The 25858-nt window shown below is 50.3% G+C and overlaps 1 protein-coding gene across 28 annotated transcripts in view; it reads left to right on the top strand.

Annotated features, from left to right (window-relative positions):
• Positions 1-19815, top strand: part of TTC3 (tetratricopeptide repeat domain 3) — a 127103-nt gene extending 107288 nt beyond the window's left edge. For 26 of the 28 annotated variants that reach the window (XM_008274871.5, XM_051833619.3, XM_089331420.1 and 23 more), the window contains 8 exons: positions 392-492; positions 3586-3676; positions 4090-4191; positions 9340-9695; positions 13216-13342; positions 13514-13660; positions 17167-17259; positions 18241-19815. In XM_008274871.5, coding sequence (XP_008273093.4) covers positions 392-492; positions 3586-3676; positions 4090-4191; positions 9340-9695; positions 13216-13342; positions 13514-13660; positions 17167-17259; positions 18241-18324 — 1101 coding nt within the window. In that variant the 3' untranslated portion in view covers positions 18325-19815. The remainder of the gene's footprint in view (positions 1-391; positions 493-3585; positions 3677-4089; positions 4192-9339; positions 9696-13215; positions 13343-13513; positions 13661-17166; positions 17260-18240) is intronic. The other 2 variants (XM_008274872.5, XM_089331411.1) reach the window with 1 other exon arrangement.
• The last annotated feature ends 6043 nt before the right edge of the window (positions 19816-25858 follow it).

Here is a 25858-nt window from a genome sequence, read left to right as displayed (position 1 = left end):
GGATGTCCTGTTGAGAGCAGCCTCTCTGAGGCTTTCCACCTGAGTGCGTGCAGCTTCCGCGTTATGCTGTGGGCGGAGCCCTGCTCACCGAAGACGGGACTGCGGGCGCACGTCCTGTGTTCCCACGTGGCTTCAGCACACAGCCTTGTGCAGCCTCAGCTCTGCCAGAAGTGAGGTGCATGACTTAGTGTCATTTCGTTACTCTATTTTTAAATCCCAAACTTTTCATTTGTGTTCACCTAGATGAACCTACAACATAATTGAATTCTGTCCTTGTATCTCATTTACGGGGGAACTGGGAGGTGACTTGAATATTCTAAGTTGTAGCCCTTGGAATGGTTTCAGGCTTTTGTTTGTAAAATACTTCATGTGCCCCCTGACCCGCTGGCAGGTCTCCGTGCTCGAGAACTGGAAGGAGCGTGAAGTATACAAGCTGCAGGCCCTGGGAAGCCGGGCAGAAGCCTGCCTGAAGAAGCTGGAGCAGGCACGCAGGTAGCTGCGGCTCACCAGAGTCCTTCCCAGTTAGGACGCCAAGTTAGAGACCTTTGGGAAAACTTTTAAATATCAGGACCATTTTATTTTTAATAACAAAAATGGTAAAAATTATCCATGATTAATCTAAATGGAAATCTAACTAGTTAATATTTTGAATTGAATTCCGTGTTCTAGAAGAAATGAAAATTGATGTATTTTTCCCTTAAGTAGTAAATTTGAAATTTCATATTGATAGGGTTGTCCTACCTAATTTTGAAAGGTTGAATAGTAGTCCAACATATAAGCATGTCATGATTTATCAAACACTGCTAGAGTGAGACAGAGTTGACTTAAAACTGTTGTTAATGCAGGCTGCTCTGCAGTGTAAGCATTCCTACAGTTCAAGTCTTTCTGCACATTATTAGTCACAACCCTGCAGTGAATTTCACAGTGACTGTTTCATGGGAATGTCACTGCGGGGGATGCTCATGTACATTAAGTTTCTTCAGCCCTCCATAATCTTTGCCTGTTTTACTTTTGAAGAAAGCTTACCTGGGAATCTGGAGGTCTCCATAAGCCTAGCATTTGTGCTTCTCTGTAGGTTTTTGCACTTCAGGTTACTTTGCATCTGGACTTTTTATCACATTCCACAATCCCTGGTTTTCCATTGTTCTTGGTGCTTGCTTTAAAAGAAAAAAAAAAAAAGATTGATTTTGTTTATTTTTAAGGGAGGGAAGGAGTGGATAAGAGAGAGAGAGAGAAAGAGCTGGGGCCAGTGCTGTGGCGCAGCGGGTTAACACCCTGGCCTGAAGTGCTGGCATCCATATGGGCACCGGTTAGAGACCCGGCTACTCCACTTCCCATCCAGCTCTCTGCTATGGCCTGGGAAAGCAGAAAATGGCCCAAGTCCTTGGTCCCCTGCACCTGCGTGGGAGACTGGGAAGAAGCTCCTGGCTCCTGACTTCCGATCACCATAGCTCTGGCCATTGCAGCCATCTGGGGAGTGAACCAGCGAATGGAAGACACCTCCCTCCCTCCCTCCCTCCCTCCCTCTCTCTCTCTCTCTCTCTCTCTGCCTCTCCTCTCTCTGTGTAACTTTGACTTTCAAATAAATAAATAAATCATTTTTAAAAAAGAGAGACTTCCCTCCTGAGCGATTGCTTTGTTAAAAAAAAAAAAAAGAGAGAGAGAGAGAGAGAGAAAGAGCTTCCATCTGCTGGTTTACTCCTGAATGGCCACAAAGGCCGGAGCTTGTCCAGGCTGAAGCCAGGAACCCAGAGATACATCCTAGTATCCTACATGGATTGCAGGGGAGCAAGTGCTTGGGCCATCTTCCTCTGCCTTCCCAGGCGCATGATCAGGGAGCTGGATCCTAAACAAACAGCAGGCTCTCAAACTGGTGCTCAGATATGGAATGCGGATGTTTCAAGGGGCAGCTTAGCCCTGCTGCAGCACCATCCCAGCCCTCTGGGGCTTGCTTTTTGATTCAAATTTCAGACCTGCAGAGTTGAACCAGAGAGTGGCAGTGTCTTGGGAAAACAATTTTAATGTATAATTTTGTATTCATTTTCAAGATTTAATTTTTTTTCACAAGGAAACCTTCCTGATGAAGGTAAACTAATAATGCTGATTCAGGCCGGTGCCGCGGCTCACTAAGCTAATCCTCCGCCTTGCGGGGCCGGCACACCGGGTTCTAGTCCTGGTCGGGGCACCAGATTCTGTCCTGGTTGCCCCTCTTCCAGGCCAGCTCTCTTCTGTGGCCCGGGAGTGCAGTGGAGGTTGGCCCAAGTGCTTGGGCCCTACACCCCAAGGAAGACCAGGAGAAGCACCTGGCTCCTGCCTTCAGATCAGTGCGGTGTGCCAGCCGCAGCGCGCCGGCCACGGCGGCCATTGGAGGGTGAACCAACGGCAAAGGAAGACCTTTCTCTCTGTCTCTCTCTCTCCCTGTCCACTCTGCCTGTAAAAATAATAATAATAATAATAATGCTGATTCAGATGTCAGGATGAGGACAACTGAGGTTGAGACCAGGGATTCAGATACCTGTGTTAAGCACTAACCATGGGCTTCGTAGCACAGCTTCTATGGGGTATATCTTGGGCCTCATTTCATCTAATAGTGTCAACTGCCTTCAGATAAGCCTTAGAGGACATGCAGACTCTTTCTTGGAGATGCTGTGGTAACTGCCAGTTCCACCAGAGGACAGCAGACAGCAAAAGAGAAAAAACAGCTTTGTGTCTTCTCTAAGATACATCATGTGAACTGACACGATTGCAGAGTGATAGTGGTGTCCGCCTTTTCAGTTAGGGGCAGAAGGTTTGACATATTGAAGATATTATACATTTATCTTCATCTGTCAAGCCCCATTTATTTATTTTCACAGTAAAGTGGGGATTAGGGTTGTATTGGGATGCTTTGACTGTGCAGGATGCCTTTTTAAACATTTTTAAATGCAAAGGCATTGTGGTGCAGCAGAATGAACTGCCATGTACAATGCCGGTATCCCATATTCAAGTACCATTTTCGGTTCCTGCTGCTCTATTTCCCATCCAACTCCCTGCTAATGTGCCTGGGAAAGCAGAGGAAGATGTCCCAAGTGTTTGGGCCCTTAACACCCACCTGGGAGACCCAGGTGGAGTTCCAGGTTCCTGGTTACTGCCTGGCCCAGCCCCAGTCCTTGTAGCCATTTGGGGAGCAAACCACTGGATAGAATATCTCCTTTCTATGTCTCTGTCTGTCTCTCTCTCTCTCTCTGCAATTCTGCCTTTCAAATTGATGTCAAAAATAAATTAGAAAATAATTCGTGCAAAGGCAACCTTCAGTGTTAAACTTGAAGATATCAAATTAAGAATGACGAAATTTTCAAATTTGGTGAAACAAATTAAAATTCAGAATATTTGATCTTACCATTTTGGGTGGTTCCTACTTTTTTTTATATCTTTAGTTAAAAATCTCTGAAATGTCTGTAGTGGCAAGCTGGCAGGATACTTAATTTTTAAAAAATAGGTGTATGTGTTTATTTTTTTCATGTTTAAATCTTCATTTTCATTTTTACTTTAGAGCGTTCAAGTTTTTAGATTTCTAAGGTGGATATATGTTTTGTACTTTTTCAGTGACTCTGCAGCATGTCCTGACATAGAGTGTGATATACGTTCATGGAAATCATTCCTTTCTAATGTTGCAGAAGAAATTGAGAAAGTAAAGGTAAATTATAAAACACTATGTAGTTCCGCCTAAATCCTTATGAGGCTTTAATTCTCAGGAGGCTACTGTCATATTGAAACTGTTTCTTTGATGAGCTGTTAATTATAATCAAATACCTTTTTGTTGATATTATTATGAAATCTTCATGAAAGTAGTATTTTCCTAAGTTTCTTCACCTCTGCCCTTGATTACTGAGATTATGTGATAAGGCTGTAGAACATCCTGATTCATGAGGGCTCACTTCGAACTTCTTTTCTTATAAAAAGAATTTGTTAAAATATCTTGCTTCTCAGTTATACTTCTTAGACAGTTGTTGACCATTTGTAATGTGTAGTAAAAAAGTATTAATTGGCAATTGTGGTTTTTCCCTGGGAATTTGTTAGAAAACTTCACACTTTCACTTCTACCCACAGTCTCAGTTTGAAGAACAAATTAAGGCGGTTAAAAATGGTGCTCGGCTCAGTGAGCTCTCTGCAGTGCAGACTTCCCAGCTCTCGTTTCCTGCCTGTGGCACGGTAGGTCTGTCACAGCTTTTGTTTTCCTTGAGGGAAGGAAGTAGAAAACAATGAAGCACAACTTCTTTTCTTAGCTGGACAAACTAGTTTGCTTTTATTGTTGTTTCCTGGGAGAGGAGGTGGGATGGATTAGTAATTGCCTTACTTTTTCATTATTGCTGCTGCAGGTTAACCTGTTAAGCCTTATAACACTGTCATGTAGATAGGAGATCAGTCTTCCTGCATCTGTGCAGATGGACAGGACTAAAGCAAATGCTGCTGGAGCGTGTTTCCACCACTTCGGGCACCATTGCCCAGCCCTTCCTCTCTGGGTGCAGGCGTGTGTGTGCACGTGCATGCACACATGGATTCCAGCACTTGAACAAATAATTCAGGAACATGATTCGTGCAGGCCTGCTCTACTGTTACCACCTCAGATTATTTCCAGATGCTTCGGGGCATAAGACCAGAAATCTAAAAATTAAGATCTGTTTTGTCATCAAATACAGAATAAAAATTTCCGTACCCGAAGCAGAGGGCTTTTATTGGTCTGGCATGCCACAGTTTACACTTAATCTTAGCCAAAAGGCCAAGAAGCAATGGCATGTCATATTTACTGCTGACTTGGGATATTGATTGTTGAATAATAGTGACTGCCAAATCTTGTCTTTTTATTTAAAAATATGCAGCACAGTAAAGAAAAGCATTTATTTATTTATTTATTTATTTATTGACAGGCAGAGTGGACAGTGAGAGAGAGAGTGAGAGTGAGAGAGAAAGGTCTTCCTTTCCGTTGGTTCACCTTCCAATGGCCACTGCGGCCGGTGCACCGCGCTGATCCAAAGGCAGGAGCCAGGTGCTTCTCCTGGTCTCCCATGGGGTGCAGGGCCCAAGTACTTGGGCCATCCTCCACTGCACTCCCGGGCCATAGCAGAGAGCTGGCCTGGAAGAGGGGCAACCAGGACAGAATCCAGCGCCCCTACCGGGACTAGAACCCGGTGTGCCGGCGCCGCAAGGCGGAGGATTAGCCTAGTGAGCCGTGGCGCTGGCCAGCATTTATTTTATTTTGTGGTTAACCCTAGTTTTTTGTTTGTTTGTTTTAGTTCTGGGCGCCCATTTCTTAGATTTAGACCCAGGGCAGATACTCAGTACCTAACAAATTGAAACTAATTAGACACAAAGCGTTGCGGGGATGGCCCTTGCCTGGGCTTGGTCCAGGTTCTTGTCTCCATGTGAGAACAAATTCAAGGAGGAGACACAGATGCATGTGAGAAGGAAAGTAAGATTTCTTTAAAGGCAAAGGGAAGCTGCACACTCAGGAGGGAGTGCAGGCTACCTCCTGGAAGGCTGCACCTTATGGCCACCCTCATAAGATTGGGGTGGTGCCTGGGGCAGAGCTTAATTGAGTATCAAAGCAGAGAGTTTGGGGCCCTGCATGAGTTATACGCAGTTATGTGCCCCTCTTTTGGAAATCTCGAAGATCATGGTGTCAGGTGCATTAGCAGCTAGAGTCCATTTGGGGAAATAATGGAAGTGTCATGGCGCCAGGTACATGATGGGAGCAGGTGTTCCCATCAGGGTAATTTTATTATCATCATCATCATCGGCATCCTGCCTGTTGGGTAGTTCTAGCTGGCACAACGCTGGCAAACTGTGTCTACACAGAAGGGGTTGGGGTTTGGTGGTACATGCAGGGTTGCAGCATGAGTGCCTCTTTGACTTGCTGCTCCCGTGCCTACATCAAAAGGAGATCAGACAGTAAGAATTTAATGAGGGACCACAGAAGCCGATCGGAGTTCGGGGCACGACACTGAAATCTGGTTCCTAGAGATGGAAGAGACGGTTCTCCCCAGCACCTGCTTGGAGCTTCTGCCATCGGCAGACTTTGCCTAGGCTGTTCCTTGGCCTGGACCACCGTCCTCACTCCTCGCCTGCCTTCCTCTGAAGGTGCACGGGGGCTCGGCCTTTGCATCCTGTGCATTGCAGTCCTCCAGGAAGTGGCCAGCACCTTCAGGCCACCTGGTCTTGAACACCCTCTTTTTATGTACGTGCAGCTTGAACTAAGCACGTGGAGACACCGAGTTCTTTCTCACTAACTGAGAAAGACAAAGATTTGTTTAGAATTAAGTTGACGATCACTTCTCATCTGTAGTTTTTCCAAGTTCTTACAGTAGATACAGAGAAAAGAAACTGAATCTCACTGGAATATTTCACCATGAATTTGTAATTCTAGCTTACATAATTTTTTAAAGATTTATTTATTTATTTATTTGAGAGGTATGAGTTACAGGCAGAGAGAGGGAGACAAAGAGAGAAAGGCTTCTACCTGCTTGTTCACTCCCAGGTAGCAGCATCAGATGGAGCTGAGCCAGTCTGAAGCCAGGAGCCAGGAGCTTCTTCTGGGTTTCCCATCTGTGTTTAGGGGCCCAAGGACTTGGGCCATCTTCTGCTGCTTTCCCAGGCCATAGGAGAGAGATGGATTGGAAGTGGAGCAGCTGGGACTAGACCTGGTACCCATTTGGGGTGCTGGTGCTGCAGGTGGAGGCTTAGCCCATTATGCTGCAGCACCAGTCCCAGCTTACATAATTTTATAATACTAAAAGGAGTTTTTAAAATTTTGTGAGGGGGCCGGCGCGGTAGTATAGCAGGCAAGACCCACCTGCAGCGCCAGTGCCCCATATGAGCACCATTCATTCCCAGTTGCACTGCTCCCAGTGCAGCTGCCTGCTAATGTTCCTGGGAAAGCAATGGAAGACAGCCCAGTGCTCGGGACCCTGCACCCATGTGGGAGACCCAGAAGAAGCTCCACTCTTGGCTCGGATCAGCCCAGCACCAGCCATTGCAGTCATTTGGGGAGTGAACCAGCGGATGGAAGACCTCTCTCTCTGCCTCTGCTTCTGCCTCTCTAACTCTACCTTTCAAATAAACAAACCTTTAAAAATTTTTTTTTTGAGAGGAAAAAGGAGAGAGGAGAGAACTTCCGCGCACCGGGTCACTCACCAAACTCTGCTAGGGCTCAGCTGAGTCTGAAGCCAGAGGTTAGGAACTCAATCCAGGTCACTCACATAGGTAACAGAAACCCACACAGGGTCTACACTGGCAGGAAGCTGTAATCAGGAGCCAGAGTCAGAAGTTGAACCTGGCATCCCACTAAGGGGTGCAGGTACCTTAATCTGGAGTGTTGGCTGGCGCCGCAGCTCACTAGGCTAATCCTCCACCTGCAGCACCGGCACCCCGGGTTCTAGTCCCGGTCGGGGCACCGGATTCTGTCCCAGTTGCCCCTATTCCAGTCCAGCTCTCTGCTGTGGCCTGGGAGTGCAGTGGAGGATGGCCCAAGTGCTTGTGTCCTGTACCTGCATGGGAGACTGGGAGGAGGCACCTGGCTCCTGGTTTCAGATCTGCGCAGTGCGCCGGCCACAGCACACCGGCAGCAGCCATCGCGGCCATTTGGGGGGTGAACCAACGGAAAGGAAGACCTTTCTGTCTGTCTCTCTCTCACTGTCTAACTCTAACTCTGTCCAAAAAAAAAAAAAAATCTAGAGTGTTAGCCACTAGGCCAAATTCTACCTGCCCCTCGAAAGAATCTTTATGTCCCAAATCCTGGGACCTTGCAGGGTGCCAGGAGCTTGAGCAATACTTGTCCCTAAAAATCATTCACTTTGTTTCCTCCCTCCATGCCCCCTCCATTTGCTGGGGACTTAGCAATGATCAGCAATAGATGTGGAACATGCCCTCAGAGTGCTAATGGGCTTGGGAGGAGACAGCTCTGAAGTCCGTGACAAGCAGAGTGCGTGAGGTTCTTCAAAGCAGAATCCTACAGCAGCAGCAATCGGGGGACTCGCCTGGGCTGGAGGGACGGGCCTCACAGGAAGGGGGTCTCTGTGAGGCAGAGCTGGCACAGGAGCAGGCCAGACGGAGGAATAGCGTGTGTCGGATGTTGTGATGCCGGGAGGACAGAGTGTTCCAGATATGAGAGACAGTGTTTGGAAGCTAAGGAAAAAGAGAGCAGACAGGAGATCTGGGCCTTTCAGGGCTGTGAAAGAAGTCTGGCAGGAGGCCTGGGGAGAGCCTGCAGGTGCCTCAGCCCTGGGAAGCAGTTTGGACTTTGGCTTCGATCACTAGGAGGCAGGTGCAGGTTTCGAGTTAGGACACAACATCAGGTTGATGACGAGCTGGAGGGCAGTGAGGGGGCGGGACTGGAGTGCTAGCCCATCACTGGTGACCAGGTAGCTGCACTCTGCCCACTTGTCCTCTGCGAGGGAGTGGAGTGGGGGGCGGGACTGGAGTGCTAGCCCATCCCCTGGTGACCGCCAGCCCTCTGCGAGGGAGGGGCAGAGGGAGGAGACGGGAGAGGTGTTGCAAAAGCTGTGCTGCTTGAGACTGGGCAGTGTGTGTGTGGATGAGCACCAGGCAAGCCCCGGGTGTGTGTGGCAGGGGCGGGCACCAGGGAAAGAGCAGCCCAGGGGAGGCTGCACAGAGGCTGGTTCTCAACACACTGGCGCTTGAGTCGCCTTGGAATCACCCCAGTGGATTTGCAGATCAGGAACTCAGGGAAATAATCTAGACCGGGAGTTTAGGAAAAGGGGGTGTCACCAGCCGGCGCACAGCCACTGTGGCCTGAGGAAACAGGAAGTGGCCTGTGTGGAGGTGCAGCATCGGAGGGGGCGTGAGCACTGCCAGGGTCCAGGCTGAGACCTGCAGGGAGGGCTGAGGAGGGTCCCCGGGCACAGCAGTGGGGAGCAGGCAAGGGCGTGTCTCCAGAAAGAGGCAGACCCGTGTCCCTGGGGCTTCATGTGGGCGGAGATAACTTTGGGGAGCACTGGATGGCTGTCCTGGGTCAGTTTAGCTGGAATGGGGGAGACAAGCATGATGGGGGGGGGCTGCAGAGTGCATGAAGTGTAGCAGGGGACATATTCTCACTTCAGCAGTTTTTCTGATTTTATAGAGAAAATAATTATAGAAGTATTTAGAAGTCCTACCCTTGTTCTAACGACAGCCAAGTTAGGATTGGTCATTATGTTAAAACAAACAAAAAACACATTGCCTCCACCCTGCCTGTGCACTGGACCGAGGCGTCCTCACAGCTGTGCGTGTCATCCTTGTCCTCAAACGTTCCTCCTCTTAAAGCAAGCCCTAAGTGATCCAGCTGCTGTGGTGTGTTCCTCACAGATTCATCCTAAGTTACCTCCGCAGTCTTCAGGCCCCGGGGACGGGGGGTCTGTGGTTTCTGCAGGCAGCAGCCAGGGAAACCGAACCACGGTGCATGAGGATTCGAGCCTGCTCTCTGCCCACGCTTGCCCAGTGGAGGCTCCTTCTGCCCCAGGGAAATCATCCTGTGGCCAGCCCGAGGCCACTCAGCTGCCAGAGTCTAAGAGGGCCAGCCGAGCACCTGCAGAACAAAGCCCCGAGGCTGGTGAGAAACCGCCTGCCGCTCCGGGACATGCTCCTCATTCAAGCCAGTCTCCAAAGAATGCCTTCAGTAGTGTCATCGAGCACCTGTGGGTGGTGTTCCCGTGCTACAGCAGGTACGAGTGTAAAACGCCTGTGACCTGAGATGCCTCACTCAACTCAGGTGTCCTGAGAAGCCAGGGCCACTGAGAGGTGGACACAAAAAGGATTGCATCACTGCTTTGCTCAGAACAGCTGCATTTTTTTTTTTTGTAAATGTGGAAGTAAACATTTTTTAAAGTACTTTTTAAAAAACTGTCCTTGAAAAACAGAGAGACAGAGACAGAAAGAGATCTTCTGTCTGCTGCTTCACTTCCCAAATATCTGCAACAGCTGGAGCTGGATCAGGCGGAACCTAGAAGAGCAATGTGCTTACCTAGACTGAAGCATTGACCACAGGGTAATCAACACTCAGGGTTCATGGCAGAAATTTTGATGAGATCAGTAACACTGTCTGACACTGGTTGTAATGGAGTCAGTGAATGAGTTGTGAAACAATGGTTTTATATATAAACAGCACATGATCGGAGCGGGTCTTCTGGCACAGAGTTAAGCCACTTGGAATACCCACATCCCTAAGAATGCCACCCACAGAGGAGGCCCAGATGGAGCTCCAGCCTCCTGGCTTCGGCCTGGCACACCCCCACCTGTTGCAGGCATTTGAGGAGTGAACCAGTAGATGGAAAATCAATATTTCTCTCTCTCGGCTGGCGCCGCAGCTCACTAGGCTAATCCTCCGCCTGCGGCGCTGGCACACTGGGTTCTAGTCCCGGTCGGGGCGCCGGATTCTGTCCCAGTTGCTCCTCTTCCAGGCCAGCTCTCTGCTGTGGCCAGGGAGTGCAGTGGAGGATGGCCCAAGTGCTTGGGCCCTGCACCCACATGGGAGACCAGGAGAGGCACCTGGCTCCTGGCTTCGGATCAGCGCAGTGCTCCGGCCGCAGCGGCCATTGTGGGGTGAACCAATGGAAAAGGGAAGACCTTTCTCTCTGTCTCTCTCTCTCACTGTTTACTCTGCCTGTCAAAAAAAAATATTTCTCTCTCTGTGTTTCTTTTTCTCCCTCTCTCCTCTTCGACACTCTGCCTTTTAAATAAATAAATTTTTAAAAAGAGCTCATACATGGGGCCGGCACTGTGGCGTAACGGGTAAGGCTGCCACCTGCAGTGCCGGCATCCCATATGGGCTCCACTTCTGATCCAGCTCTCTGCTGTGGCCTGGGAAAGCAGTGGCAGATGGCCCAAGTGCTTGGGCTCCTGCACCCATATCGGAAGACCCGAGAAAGCTCCTGGCTTCAGGCTTCAGATCAGCACAGCTCTGGCCTTTGCAGCCAATTGGGAAGTGAACCAGTGGATGGAGGACCTCTCCCCCTCCCTCCCTCCGTCCCTCCCTCTCTCTCTCTCTCTCCCTCTCTCCCCCCTCTCCCCCCTCTCCCCTCCCTCTCTCTCTCCCCTTCCTCCCTCCCTCTCTCTCCCTCTCTCTCCCTCCCTTCCTCCCTCCCTCTCTCTCTCTTCCTCCCCCTCTCCTTCTCCCTCTCCCTCTCTCTCTCTCTGCCTTTCCTTCTCTCTGTGTGTAACTCTTTCAAGTAAATAGTCTTTAGGAAAAAAAAAGAACTCATACCTTGCCAAGACCTCCAAATTGTTAGAAGTGTGAGGTTGAATTCTGTAAGTGAGTAAGGTGTATAGGCACATTTAAAAGATTTTTGTGAGTTTGGAAAGATCTTTTTCAGAGCCAGCATCATAGCGTAGTGGGTAAAGCCAACTGTTATGATGCTGGCATCCCACATGAGCCCCAGTTCGAGACCCGGCTGCTCCACTTCCAATCCAGCTCCCTGCTAATGGCCTGGGAAAGGTGCCAAAGATGGACCAACTGCTTGGGCCCCTGCACCCATGTGGGAGACCTGGAAGAAGCTCTGGCTTCTGCCTGCCCAGCCCTGGTTTGTTTGTTTGTTTGTTTGTTTTTTGACAGGCAGAGTGGACAGAGAGAGAAACAGAGAGAAAGGTCTTCCTTTGCCATTGGTTCACCCTCCAATGGCCGCTGCGGCAGGCGCACCGCGCTGATCCGAAGCCAGGAGCCAGGTGCTTCTCCTGGTCTCCCATGGGGTGCAGGGCCCAACCACTTGGGCCATCCTCCACTGCACTCCCTGGCCACAGAGAGCTGGCCTGGAAGAGGGGCAACCGGGACAGAATCCGGCGCCCCAACCGGGACTAGAACCTGGTGTGCCGGCGCCGCAAGGTGGAGGATTAGCCTAGTGAGCTGCGGCGCCGGCCTCCAGCCCTGGTTATTATAGCCATTTGGAGAGTGAACCAGCCGATGGAAGATCTCTCTCTCTTTCTCTCTTTCTCAACTCTGCCTTTCAAATACATTGAAATAATAAATCTTTTTAAAAAATCTCTCCTTGGCCAGCAAGAATCAAGTAAGACAGGGATGATTTACAGGTGCTGTGGCAATGTCTTTCTGCCCCTCTGACCTCTGCTCTCCAGACTGGTGCTAGTGGGCAGAGGTGCCCCTGGCCTTGGTTGGCTAGGAGAGATGAGGCAAAGGCAAGATGTGGAGGCAGCTCAGAAGAGAAGGTCCACTCAGAAGGAGCAACCCTCTTCCCTGAACTGCGGTTTCTGTCTTGGAGACGATGTGAATTAAGGCCTTTGAAGAGAGTTGTTAGAATATGATTGGCCAAACTTGATACTGACTGAAAATAAGTATATCTTGTCTGCATGTGGATGTGCTTGGCCTTGCCTCAGTTTGAGAAGCGTGGTGAGTTTTCTCAGTAACAATTGCCATGCCAATTGCCAAAGTACTGAAGTTGTGATTACCATAAGTACCCTACAAATAGAGTTGTTTCCAATGTTGAATAAATTCAGAAGTTTGAACAAATAGGAATACATCCTACTTTTCTGGAAGTTGAAGTATGTAGGGTGCTGGTGGTACAGTAGGTGTCAAGTTCCCATGCACTAGGGCTGGCCTCCTGGTACAGCAGGTTAGAGCCACCAGTTGCAGCACTAAGCATGCATATCCCAGCCCCAGTTCCAGTCCCAGCTGCTGTGCTTCCCGTCCAGCTCCCTGCTGATGTACCTGGGGAAGCAGCAGAAGACGCCCAAGTGCTTAGGGCCTTGGGATGCCAGCATCTGTGCCACAGCGCCGGCCCTGGCTAGATTCATTCAAGGGAAGAAATCTATAAAACTAATTTCCTCTTGCGTAGAAAGAAGTTTTATTGATTTCAGGATGTGTTTATTGATTTCTTGGTATATCTGACTGTTCAGTGGAGTTGCAGAAAGCTATGATGTATCTAGGCAGTGTAACTATATGAAGTAGGTTTTCAAAATTGGGATGGGTATTATTAATGGATCTAGCAGCAGACTGTTACTTTAAAATTCTATTGAAATAAGCATTTAGTAGTGATGTGGAAATTTTCACAAGTACTTGGAAGAGTGATACTGCCTTCAAATAGTTCTTGCTTCTCATGTGTGGTTCCTGTTGCTGCCATGGGGTCCCCATAAATGTTTGTTTATTCATTCACTGTTGCTGTCTTTGGGTGGGGCAGTTGGTACCTCCCAACAGTGGGAAGCTTCCTCTTGTCATTTGTCTCCCACTTTCCCTTTCAGCACTGAACTTGCTGGGTTCATTAAAAAAGTGCGGAACAAAAACAAGGACTCACTGTCAGGATTGAGTGTCGATGAGATTGTCCAAAGAGTGACAGAACACATTCTTGATGAACAGAAAAAGAAAAAGGTATTTCTTTCAGACACAGTGAAATGTTCCACTTCCTCCTGATACGTAAAATGTGAGAATTACTTTTAAACAAAAGCTCTACTCACAAAGCAGGAAGCTGACTGCTGAAGACAGAGAGTGGTCAAACCTTGCTTCCTTCCTGTCACCCCCTCCCCCCAATTGTCTTTGTAGCCGAATCCAGGGAAGGACAAGAGGACATCTGAGGCCAGCTCCGCTGCTTCTCTGACCAGGTACTCCCAGGGCCCCGCCGCCGCGGCAGTTGGACCATCATCACCCAGAGCCACGGATCGGAAGACAGATGATGTCCCCGTGAGTGCTGTATGTATAACCGGAGCTAGTTTTGCTTTTTGAGGATGAACAAGAAGTAAACAAAAATTTTACTCCATGATTTGAACCCATTCTTTTCATTTTGAGAATGAAGTTATGTGACTCTAAAATTTGAAACCCGATTTTGATAGACTTGAGTGTGTCCTGTTAGAGGCATCAGTGAACGGTTCTGACAGAATGACGAGAGCTTTGGCCACGCTGGATCTTGTTTCACTGCAGATGGTCAAGTACATGCAGTTTTTTCCTTATCAAGTGTGGTATTTTGAATAGTTGGGAAAAATAATTTTTGAGTAATTTTCCTCTCTGTGACCGTTGGCTTTGGAGTCACAGAGACATAACTGCGTCCCTCGGTGACTCCGAGCCTAGGCTGTGGTCTGGATTCACGTAGCGAATGACCAGATTGGCGCCGTGCTCCGGGGGCTGGTAGCTGCCGTGTGCCTCTTTCCTCAGGTACCTTGGAGGGAGGGGACACTGTAGTGGGTTAATGGAGTCTGTAACTTGACATGCTACTTTGTTTTTAGGCAGTGAGATGCTTACACTTACATAGAACTTCTAATAAAATGCTGTTATTTCTCTAACGTGAACCAGGGAGGCATTGTATGCATCCTTATTTTGCAGCAAGCAGTCAGGCACGGAGGACTCACAGGGCAGCTTGCCTGCACTCACTCAGCTGAAGGTGTGATTACAGCTCAGGGCAGGCCTTCCCACTGCCAGCATCCAGCCATCCCCTAAGCCACGCCACACTGACCAGCAGTGCTGGACAACGTGTGGCTCAGGGCATACGAATTCTGATGCTGAGCAGAATGTCTCCAGCTGCGGGATCAGAGCAAATGACTTGGGCGTTAACACATCCACCATCTCATAGCTTGCAGCAGTGAGTTGGCAACACGAGACTGCACAGATGCCAGTGTGCTAACTTGAGCCAGCGTTGAGTCTTTCTCTGAACCTATCTTCTTAGTCTTCCTGTACCTGTTCACTTCCCAGTGCCCTTCGGAGATTCTTCACACCACTCAGCTCCATGTGTCCCTGAAAGCGTGGGAGTGTGCACAGGGCATTGCCATGGGCCTAGACTGGAGGCCCCTTCTCCCAGGGGTCTCCCCGACCTGTCACCTGTTCTGTGATCCTCCACCCAGGCAGAAGTCTCAGGGCCTTCCCATGCATGTGCATGTGTGTGTGCATGAGAGAGAGACAGAGAGATGGAGGGAGAGAGAGGGAGGAGGGGGTAAAGAGATGGGGAGGGAGAGAGATTGATTGGCTACCCTCAACCCAAGATAGACAAAGGTGATCATGTTTCTGTTTCATACTTGATGTTGATAGTTAAGATATAAAAGCTGACTTTTTAAAACCTTACTGAATTGTATGAGGAAGAAAAGTGTATTCAAACAGCAATTTAATTTGATAGGTTTTAGAAAATTAAAATTATTTTGTATTTTTAAATTATAAATTATAACATGGTAACAATAGGAAATACATAAAAGGGCATTTAAGCGCCCCATAACTACTCTTTTTTGAAATTTATTTATTTATTTGGGAGGCAGAGCTACAGAAAAAAGAAAGGGAGAGACAAAAAGGTCTTCCATCAACTGGTTCACCCCCCCAAATGGCCACAACGGCTAGAGCTGGGCTGATCCGAAGCCAGGAGCCAGGAGCTTTCTCCAGGTCTCCCATGTGGGTGCAGGGGCCCAAGCACTTGGGCCATCTTCCACTGCTTTCCCAGGCCATCAGCAGGGAGCTGGCTCAGAAGAAGAGCAGCTGGGACACGCACCGGTGCCCATGTGGGCACTGGCCCCTCCATACCTACTCTTTTTTTCTCAAGATTTATTATTTACTTGAAAGGCAGAGTTTACAGAGAGAAAGATCTGGTCAACTCCCCAAATGACCACAGTAGCTGGAGCTGGGCTGATCTCAAAGCCAGGAGCTAGGAGCTGCGTTCATGCTCCCAAGTGCAGGGGCCCAAGCACTTGGAAATCTGCTGTTGCTCTCCCAGACACAGCAGCAGGGAGCTGGATCGGAAGTAGAGCAGCCAGGACTCGAGCCAGTGCCCATAGGGGATGCCAGTGCTGCAGCCAGTGGCTTACCTATTGTGCCACAACACTAGCCTCACAAACGTGCTTTTTTTAAACAAGTATTATAACTTTGGTATATGTTCTTCTAAACTTCTTTATGCATCTATATATTTAAAACTGAATACTTCAGTCATTTTAATATGCTTTTAAGTGGGGAGAGTTTGTTTTCAATTTAATTGTTGTTTTATGAGAAAAATATATTGTGCCAGTGCTGTGGCATAACCAGTTTGTGTCCTGGCTGCTGCTCTTCTGATCCAGCTCTCTTCTTATGGCCTTGGAAGGCAGTGGAAGATGGCCCAAGCCCTTGGTCCCCTGCCACCCACATGGGAGACTCAGATGGAGCTCTGGGCTCTTGGTTTTAGCCTGGCTAGCCTCAGCCATTGCAGCCATTTGAGAAGTGAACCAGCAGATGGAAGATCTCTCTCTCTATGTAACTCTGACTTTCAAAAAATAAACCTTTAACAAAGAGAAAAACATAAAGGAAAAAATTAAATCTCAATTAATAAGCAAGTAACCCTGACACCATTTTGTATGGCTTTCTAAACTGTTTCCTGGGCATGTCCCCGTACACACGTTCTATCTCTGAAGGATTGAACCCCGTGACAGATGCTGTGTTGTAACCTGGTTCTTTCGGTAGTCTGCTGTGAGCAGCCCTCTGATGAACCTCACCATGACCTTCACTGGCCGCACGTAGTCCGTCCTGTGCGTGCTGTAGCTTCCTGTACCTGCCTGTTAGATAATGAGGGGAATGATTAGCTTGTAATATTAAACTAATGTTTAATATTCAACTAGTACATTAGGTGGGGTGTGAGATAAGGAGGTGTTTGTGGTGTTCTGTGTGGAAATCCTAACCACATGAGACAGTTTTTCTCTGAGAAAAATTACAACTTCAAATACATATGTTTCTTTATGTATTTTTATATTTTTATTATGAAATGCTTTTTAAAAGTGTATTTCCTCCAGCTGCTTATCCATAATTAGGAATCATTTGCTCCCATTTGTGGCAAAAGTGTTTGAATTTCCCTTGTAGGAGTGCTCTTACCATAACAGAAATACAGTTATTCTTTTTTTTTTTTTTTGACAGGCAGAGTTAGATAGTAAAAGAGAGAGAGAAAGGTCTTCCTTTTCCGTTGGTTCACCCCTCAAATGGCTGCTGCGGCCGGCACACTGCGCCGATCCGAAGCCAGGAGCCAGGTGCTTCTCCTGGTCTCCCATGGGGTGCAGGGCCCAAGCACTTGGGCCATCCTCCGCTGCACTCCCTGGCCACAGCAGAGAGCTGGACTGGAAAAGGGGCAACCGGGACAGAATCCGGCGCCCTGACCGGGACTAGAACCCGGTGTGCCGGCGCCGCAGGCAGAGGATTAGCCAAGTGAGCCACAGCGCCAGATGAAATAGTTATTCTTTAATACTCAAATATGTTTGCTTCCACAGGCATCCAGTGCAAGTTCCTGTGAAATATGCCACGAGGTGTTCCAGTCCAAAAATGTGCGTGTGCTGAAGTGTGGACACAAGCTTCACAAGGGGGTAAGGACTCCGTCCGGCTGCCCTCTGTCCCCGCTGACTGGCAGGTGCTGTGGGACTGAATAGGAAGGCACCAGCACTCCCCGTGTGCCCAGAGCCGTGTCTCAGAGAGACTGGTGCTGTGGGCAGGGGAGAGCAGCCCCAGCCGCTGCACTGCCCTTGCTCCGCATCCACCCTGCTGGACTGAGAGTCAAGGCAGCAGTGTCCGCTTCCTCCTTACACACACAGCCCAACACTTGAGCAGCCACTTGTCCGTGTGGTTCATGACGTCGGCTGAACGTTCTTTAGGAGAAAAACTGCACCTGGCAACGTCCCTTCTGCCTGACCCTGGAGGATTCTGGGTTATGGCCTCCACAGTTCCTGTGCTAACCACCGTGGTGTCTGGGTTCTGTGAACATTCGCCGTGCACCCCGCTGCAGGGTCAGGACAGATCAGGTCCCCGCCGTGTCAGTGCGTTCCGTGAGGACAGATGAAGACAGCGTACCCACTAGAAGGAATCGGGGAGCTTGCGGAGTCTCTGTCCAAACTCTGCCTCCTTCCGGTGGGGTCTTGTGCCCAGGCTCCCTAACTTTCCATGTAGACCAGCAGCAGCAGTCCAGACAAGAGCAAGAGGGAACGTGGCAGACTGGCTAGGGGGTCGTTCAAGGGCCAAGACTAGGCAGAGGGCTGGCTAAGAATCAGGAGATCAAGTCCAACGGCCAAGAAAATGCCTCTTGTAGAAGTCAGAGCAGCCAAGATTGGAGCCAGTGTCGGGGAGAGGACAGGGCCACTCCCTAAGGCCAGTTCAGAGCCCAGAGTGTTCATGGGTCGGACTGTAAAGTGGGATTATTCTGGTCTGAGCAGGCATCAGTGTTCCTGAGTCCTGGGCGCTGGCTCCAGGCCTTGCCAGACGGGGGTGAAGTTAGCCCTGCCTCCCACAGGGCAGCCGGAGAGCCGAGCGTCCCCGGGGTCTACGGCACCGACTGACTGTCTCCTCTTTTTCAGTGCTTTAAGCAGTGGCTGAAAGGGCAGAACGGCTGCCCTGGCTGCCCCGCCTGCCCCAGCCGCAACCTCCAGGCAGAGGAGTAGCCGCCCCTCGTGGAAGAGGCCAGCCCAGTGGAAGTCGGGAACCCCTCCGTCCTGCCAGGTGTTCACACTTCTCTGAAGCCTAATCCACAGCATCTGAATGTGAAATGGATGACCTTCGGTTTAAAAGAGCAACATTTGAAGATTCTTACATTGTGCCCCAGTGTATTGCGTAATTTTCCCCACTCTGAGTAAACATTTTGGTGATAGCCAAGTAGTGGCTGAGAAAATGATGTGCCCCAGTCCTGCACTGGTGAGGCCGCTGCCGAGGCCCTGGGGTGGCGCCTGGGCTGGACAGGAACCAGACGACTCTTGACCTGCTCAGGTGCCCCTTTTTAGGAAAATCTCTCTAGCAGCTCCGCAAGAGAGATGATACTGACCTTTTCAGATTTTTGTAAGATTCAATACTCCTGAAAATACTCACATTTTCTTCAGATTCTAGAAGTGGGCTAAAGCAAACCACATTTTAATAATATATAATTAATGTAAAAGTATTGGCTGTTGTTGACCTAAAGATTAAAATTTCCTCTTCGTGAAATACCATGTGCTTTTGATTTTTCATTTATTTTATTTTCTTTGCATAACCTTTAAAATTTTACTTTTAGAATTTTTGCATACATTTAAATGTTTTTCACCTTTTAAAGGTGAATTCTGATTTTTGAAAACTAGTTACAAATAACTTTTTATTTATTATTATTATCAACCAAGACTTTTTTTACCCCTAAAATTGAGGCTGGCAGTTCGCCATTCCAGCCCACGTTTGGAACTTATCTTTGAGCACTCCACTGTTCTCGGTGGTGGCGTTTGTCCTGTCTTAGGCCGTCAGCAGGCGCTTGGTACGTGCGTGCAGCGCAGGGCTGAGCACAGGCGCTGTGCAGTCATCAGCATCCCCCTCCCGTACCCCATCACCAAAAGAGAAACTCACGTCGTCAGACTGCCCTGGGCGTCTGTGTTACCGCTGCTTGTGTCTGACATCCGCGTAAAGTGAATGCATGCAGTCTTGTGCCGTGGCCTGAGAACAAATCTGTCACTGCGTTAGAAAATATTTAAGCAGTAGCTGTCTTCTAGTGACCTGTTGACAGTGCTGAGTAGGAAACATGCGTCCTGGACACATTCCATCACTCTCAAACACGAAGGATCAGAGACTTGGGTTCTTTGTTCGACCGGAAACCCCAAGGCACACACGGACGAGCTGATCTGGTCACTTGCCTCTCTTCCGTCAACGTGAGTTCTGATGTCTTAGTGACTTAGTCCGTAGAAGTCCTTATTTGGAAAACATTCTGTTTGGTGGTCCCTAAAACACTGTGTGCATATCTGTCATAGCTGAGAGCTGTGGATACTAAAATACAGCGGGGCCAATTTGTAGCAACAGGTAGGAGGGAGAAGAGCAGCTCTCGAGTGAGAAAATGTGTTTTGTCCCCAACTCCACTTCCTTGTGACCATGCCTTACATCTGTCCAGTAGCTTCCAGAATAAAGAGCATTCTAAAATAGTAGCAGTTTGTTGTCATTCTTGTCCATTCCTTCTCTCTGGTAATTGTGAAATGCAATCCACTTGAAAATGCAGTACCTGTGTGTTACGCTGATGTTTAAAAAGTGACTTCCTTTGGAAAAACAGCCACGCTGTCTGAGGAGTCTGACCAGGATCCGAGGGCGCTTCAGAAGCTGGGCCAGGGAATTCATTGTGCCTGTAGGAGGTTCCCAGTCAGGGCCGCCGTTGCGGTGCGGTGGGTCAGACCACTGCCCCGGCCAGTGAACCAGTGGACGGGAGATCTCTCCTTCTCTTTCTGTAACTCTGCCTTTCAAATAAATGAAAACTAAATCTCTAAAGAAAGGGACGGGGGATGGAGGGGCAGCCTTGGTGTAGCAGGTGTTAAGCCACCGCCTGCAACGCCAGCATCCCAGATGGGCACCGGCTCGTGTCTCAGCTGCTCCACTTCCGATCCAGCTCCCTGCTGATGCAGCTGGGGAAAGCAGTGGAAGGCGGCCTCAATCTGTAGGCCCCTGTCCCCACATGGGAGACCCGGGAGAGACCTGGTCTCAGCCTGGCTCAACCCTGGTTGTTGCAGCCATTTGAGAAGTTAGCCAGCAGATGGGCGATCTCTGTCTCTCCCCTTCTCCCTCTAACTCTGCTTTTCAAATAGATTTTAAAAAGTTTCCCAAACTCAAGTTTGTAAGACCAACTGTTTAAATTTGAGAATTTACTGTCAGGCTAAAGTAAGTTTCTTTGTGTGGATACGTAGAAGGATGTTGAAAATGAATAGCATGTTACTTAAGGTATCTGTGGATTCATGAACCACTGAGGCTAATGAAGAAGGCTTCCCTTCTAGAGGGCCCTTTGAATATGCGGAGAACCAAAAGATGACAAAAGAAAGCAATTGTAACACTCTGTCCCCTGTGTGTTCAAGTATATTCAAAGTATTAAATAATGAGTGACAAAGCAGTGACTGTCCCTCTAAAATTCAGCTGCTGTTTCTCTGCTGAGATTCTTAGTCTGAGTGAGGGATGATGGAGAATCCAATACAAACTGCAGTGACACGAGCAGTGCCAAGCACACCTCAGGGAGAACGAGGCAAGAAACCCTGAAATGGCTGTTCGGGCAGCTGGCGCCCTGGAGACGTGGATTAAGGGAGAGGGAAGAGATGTTCTGTCACCACGAGGGACCCGCGGACGAGGCTGAAAAGGGAAGGCCAGGTAGGGCCGGAGACCCCCTCTGGCCCGGCAGGCCGAGGCGGGCGGGAAGTGGAAGGCTCCCTGGCTCAGCAGGTGGCATCATTAGTCACTAGGAACATGGCCGGGTGCCACCGTGCCCATGCCCAGTGCCTTGTTCTCTCACTCTGACACCATGGATTGAGGAGAGGCACAGCCTCCGCCTGCTTGGGGGGTGGGGGGGTCCTATCTCCCTGGCTGCCCTGCATCACCTCTCTGGGCAGCTCTGCGTCAGTCCCTCCTGTCCAGTTAGGTTTAGGTTCAGAGTCCTGCCTGGCTGGTCCTCACCGACTCCCCCACGCAGGGGAGAACTTTCTAGTTCATCCCCTCATTGCCTCCACTTTTTCACTGTCTCCCTTTTCCAACTTTAAAGTTAAAATAATGTATATCAAAAAATAAAATTAAACAACTCTAGTAAGCTAAAATCCCAATTCAGAGGAAGATTTTGGCTGTCCCTGTGGGAGAGTGTGCCTTGGCCCCTCAGTCCCAGGTGGGTCACAGTTGCAAGTATGAAAGGAAGGACACAGCTCCTACAAGAGTCTTCTGCCCATGAGGTAGGGATTTACTAGGAAACAAAAGGCATTAACCCAAGTATCAGAAGCTGCTAAGTCAGAGTCAAAAAGACTCCAGAATCTAGAAGGAAGTGTTGTAAAAGCAGTATATAAACAGCCAAAGGTTCAAATAGGTGCTTCACAAATACCCAGGTGGCTTGTAGCCATCTCAGTGGCCAAGGTTGTTCAGTAGCCATCATCAAGGAAGGTAAACTAAGACTTCCCTGGGTTGTCTTGAAGGTACCGGGCCTGGGCAGTAGGGGGCAGTAGTACTGAGCAGTAGGGCCATCTGTCAGGGACCTGTTCGGCCATCTCCACAGCACGTGTGAAGGTGGAGTACAAGAGCTCACAGGCTCGATGTGAGCTGGCTGTTACACACTGCTACTGAAATCTGAATTTCAGGGGTGGGTATTGTGCAGCAGATTAAGCCACCACTTGCGACACGCTCATCTCTCACAGTGTCTGGTTCAAGTCCTGGCTGCTCCACTTCTGATCCAGTTTCCTGCTCTGCATCCTGAGAGGCCCCTGTGCTTGGACGGCTGCCCGCCCTGTAGGAGCCCTGGGCCGAGCTCTGGGCTCCTGGCTCCAGCCAGCTCAGCCCTAGCTGTTGTGGGCATTTGCAGAATGAACCAGCAGATTTCAAGGAGGTTTTTTTCCCTCCCTCCCTGCCTGGCTCGCTGTCACTTTTTTTTTTTTTTTTTTTTTTTTAAGATTTATTTGAAAGGCGGAGTTACATTGTCCATCTGCTGCTTCGTTATCCAGATGGCTGCAAAGGCCAGTGCTGGGCCTGGCCAGGCCAGAGCCAGGAGCTTCTTTTGGGTCTCCCACGTGGGTGCAGGGGCCCAAGCACTTGGGCCATCTGCTGCTGCTTTCCCAGGCCATAGCAGAGAGCTGGATCGGAAGTGGAGCAGCGGGGACAGACGCACCCATAAGGATGGCAGCTCTGTAGGCCACAGCTTAACCTGCTATGCCACAGCACTGGCCCTGCCTGTCAAGCCTGTGAAAATGAGTATTTAAGCATTTTGAATTGCCTCCTAATTACTACTGTTCTTAAACTGTCAGCTCTAGGGGTAGCGTTTACTCCATAGACATCGGCACAGCCGGAGCAGAGCCTCGGGGGTGCAGTGGGGTCAGGGCTCAGCAGGCCCCTGAAATGGCCACTGTGAGGTGGGGGTGGGCTTGGGGCTGTGGCCTGAGACCAGCAACGCCGGATCACTGCCACATCAGTAGGCAGTAAGCTTGCAGGTGCGCCCTCGTTAAACACTGGTGCTGCAGTCCCCATGCACCCGGGGGTCCTGCTCCTGGCCGGGCCCGGGCATCGGGTGCCTCTATTCCACCCCTCCCTTTCAGCTCCAGCGGCCGGGAACTCTGGGCCCAGGCTGGCCCCTCCACAGGTCTTCCCTGAGGGGTGGGGGCGCCCCAGCAGGTCCCCGCCCCTGGCTGAGCCCCTGTGCTCACCGCCACCCGCACCCAGGAGCCCCTCACACCTGGGCTCACGCCATCCCAGTCAGCCTCTCCCCTTCCCCAGCCCTGCAGTGCGCTGGCGCATGGTGGGGTCTCCCTGAACAGAACCCAGACTCCAGGACAAGAACCACACACCCCTACCTGGGGGCTTCTGAGCCTACTGCCCTAGCTCCCGGCTGCCCTTCCTCAAACCCCAGCCCGTGCTCCGCCCCGTGCTGTCTTCCAGCCTGGTGTTTCCTCGTAGCTGTGTCGTGATGCTGAATTGAGTGCTTCCAAGCTCTGTGGCTTTTCATTTCCCCAAGTGCCCTGTCAAGTAGAAAGGGTGCAGACCTAAAGTGAACTAACATCCCCAAGGCCGTGAGACTAAACCCTGATCAAGATTTGTGCTTGCTGAGTCAACCTGAGGCTCGGGTCACCTGCTGGCCGCTGCGTCTCTGCCCCAAACCCGGCTGGCCTCCAAGGTGTGGCTGCAACAGAACCTCCATCCCGGCAGGCAGCAAAGGCCTGGCGCCCTGGGCACTGCTCCCATCCACGGCACAGCTGCAGTGGGAATCCCCCTCGTGCTACCCCTCGAGGCCACACCATGGTGCCTGATGATTCCCCAGGTTTCTCCGTGGTCACGGCGCCACGACCTTCGTGAGGAGAACCAGCTGTCTTCACTGAACCCCGCAGATGTGGGAGAGACCCTCCTCTGCCCACTCGAGATGGACTCACACTCGGAGTGGACTTTACTGTCACCAGGCTTGCAGATCAGGGGTCTGCGGAGCGGGCTGCCTGGCGCAGTCACACAAGCGGTGACGTCCTGTAGGGCAGGTCCCTCCCTCCCTTCCTCATCCCGGTACTGCGGGCGCTCCGTCTTCCCAGGTGCCTCCTAGGCTCTCTGTCCCTTAACTTCCTCTTGCGAGTTGGTCACTCCATAGCATCCTGTTGGCCAGCGAGTTTCGCCACACCTGCCAGTCATCCCAGGTAACTTTCCATCCTGTGTTGAAAGTGCACCTCCGGACATTGTCTTACCCTGCCCTTATCTGTAGGTGGGAACTTACGCTGTTGGTCTTGGAGCCCGCTCACTGCTGTTCTAATGAGGCCAGGCTGTTTGGCCTTCAATTTTTCCTGAAATTTCTGGTTGCCTCTTTTCTTCCCATACGTGCCCCTAGCTTGTTCTCCTGGGCGCCTTCAAGAAGCCCCCTCTGAGGGACACCTGATTGCTCGGCCAGGTTGACCTCACTCCTCCCTTACATTGATGCTTTTTCTTGGTTCACAGCCCTACACTTCCGGAATACCTACTCTGGCAGCTCCAGGAAACACCCACACTGGGACAGCTGAGGTGCAAGCAAGGAGCCTACTGCAATGTGCAAACGGGGCTGACGCTGTGGTGTAGTGGGCTAAGCCTCTGCCTTTGGCGCTGGCATCCCATATGGGCACCGGTTCGAGTCCCGGCTGCTCTACTTCCAATCCAGCTCTCTGCTATGGCCTGGGAAAACAGTAGAAGATGGCCCAAGTGCTTGGGCCCCTGCACCCACATGGGGAGACTCCCCTGGTAGACACGAGAGCCAGTTCTGGGCCAGGCTAAAGCCAGGAGCCTGGAACTCCATCAGGGTCTCCCGCTTGAGTGACAAGGGCTCAAGGACGCGGGCCAACTTCCATTGTGCTCCCAGGCACAGTTGCTGGATCAGAAGTGGGGCAGCTGGGACTGGAGCCAGTGCTCTGGTACAGATGCTGGCCTGATGATACGATGTTGGCCTGATACGGGATGCCGGCGTTACAGCGGCAGCTTAACCTGCTCTACCACAATGCCTGCCCCCTACCTTTTAAAATCCAATGTCTAGAAGCAGTTCCTTTGTCTATTATTTTATTGTGGGAGAATAGGTACATATTTTTCAAATTCTGGATAGACCAGGAAGTCCTGGTCTTCTAGTAACACTTTGAAATTGTTTGCATTTCTGTAAAATAAATCCTCCTCAATGTACCCACTGGTTCATGAAGCCTCTCGCAGGGACAGACTGAGGACCGTCACGACTCAGCAGGGGTGGGACAGAAGTGCGGAAGCCCCCCAGGATCATGCGTCTGTTTGGGGGAGACGGACTCTGTGCAGGGAGCAGGTGCACTCAGCTAAACGCTGCCGGGTGCTCAGAGACCCCACAGACACCGGGGCTGCGTCACGGCCCCCAGCACCTCCCAGGGCCCTCACTTAGCAATGGGGGTGCGCACTGGGCACCGCGGCTAACACGCCTCTTGGGGCACTCCCATCCCGACCTGCAGGGCCTGGGTTTGGGTCCCAGCTCGGCTCCCAGTACCAGCTCTCTGCTAATGTGCGCCCTGGGAGGCTGCAGGTGGGGGTCCGTGCCGTCCCGGGGAGACTTGGACTGCGTTCCCGGGCTCCCGGCTCCGGGTGGCAGCCCTGACCCACCCCATTGTTGAGGGCGTCTGAGGAGTGAACCAGTAGATGGGAGATCGCTCTCTCTGTCCCTCTGCCTGCTTTTCAAATAAATAAAACAATTTTAAAAGAAAAAAGTTATCACAGAAACATGAGAAATGCATGGAGTATGCTTTGGTTCTCACTTCAAAGGCAAAGGAGGATAGTTTCCTACGGATTTTGTAGTTTGTGTTTTTTTTTTTTTTTTTTTTTGTGCCTCAAGTGGTCAAAGGACTTTAGATGTGTTTGAAGTTCTGATAACAAACTTACCCCTCACACTTCCTCCCAGAGCCCTGGTGAGGACGGACCTGGGGGCAGGGAGAAGGGGGCTGCAGCTGGATCCCCCCGAACTGCTGAGCCAGTGCCTCTCCCTCAGCCCTGTCCCCCACCCCACCGGCCCTG

This window comes from Oryctolagus cuniculus, chromosome 4 (genome assembly GCF_051225735.1).
Source record: "Oryctolagus cuniculus isolate XC-2025 breed Fujian yellow rabbit chromosome 4, ASM5122573v1, whole genome shotgun sequence".
NCBI classification, from domain to species: domain Eukaryota; kingdom Metazoa; phylum Chordata; class Mammalia; order Lagomorpha; family Leporidae; genus Oryctolagus; species Oryctolagus cuniculus.
The sequence above is the reverse complement of the archived record's forward strand: the minus strand, read 5'-3'. Positions and strand labels throughout refer to the sequence as shown.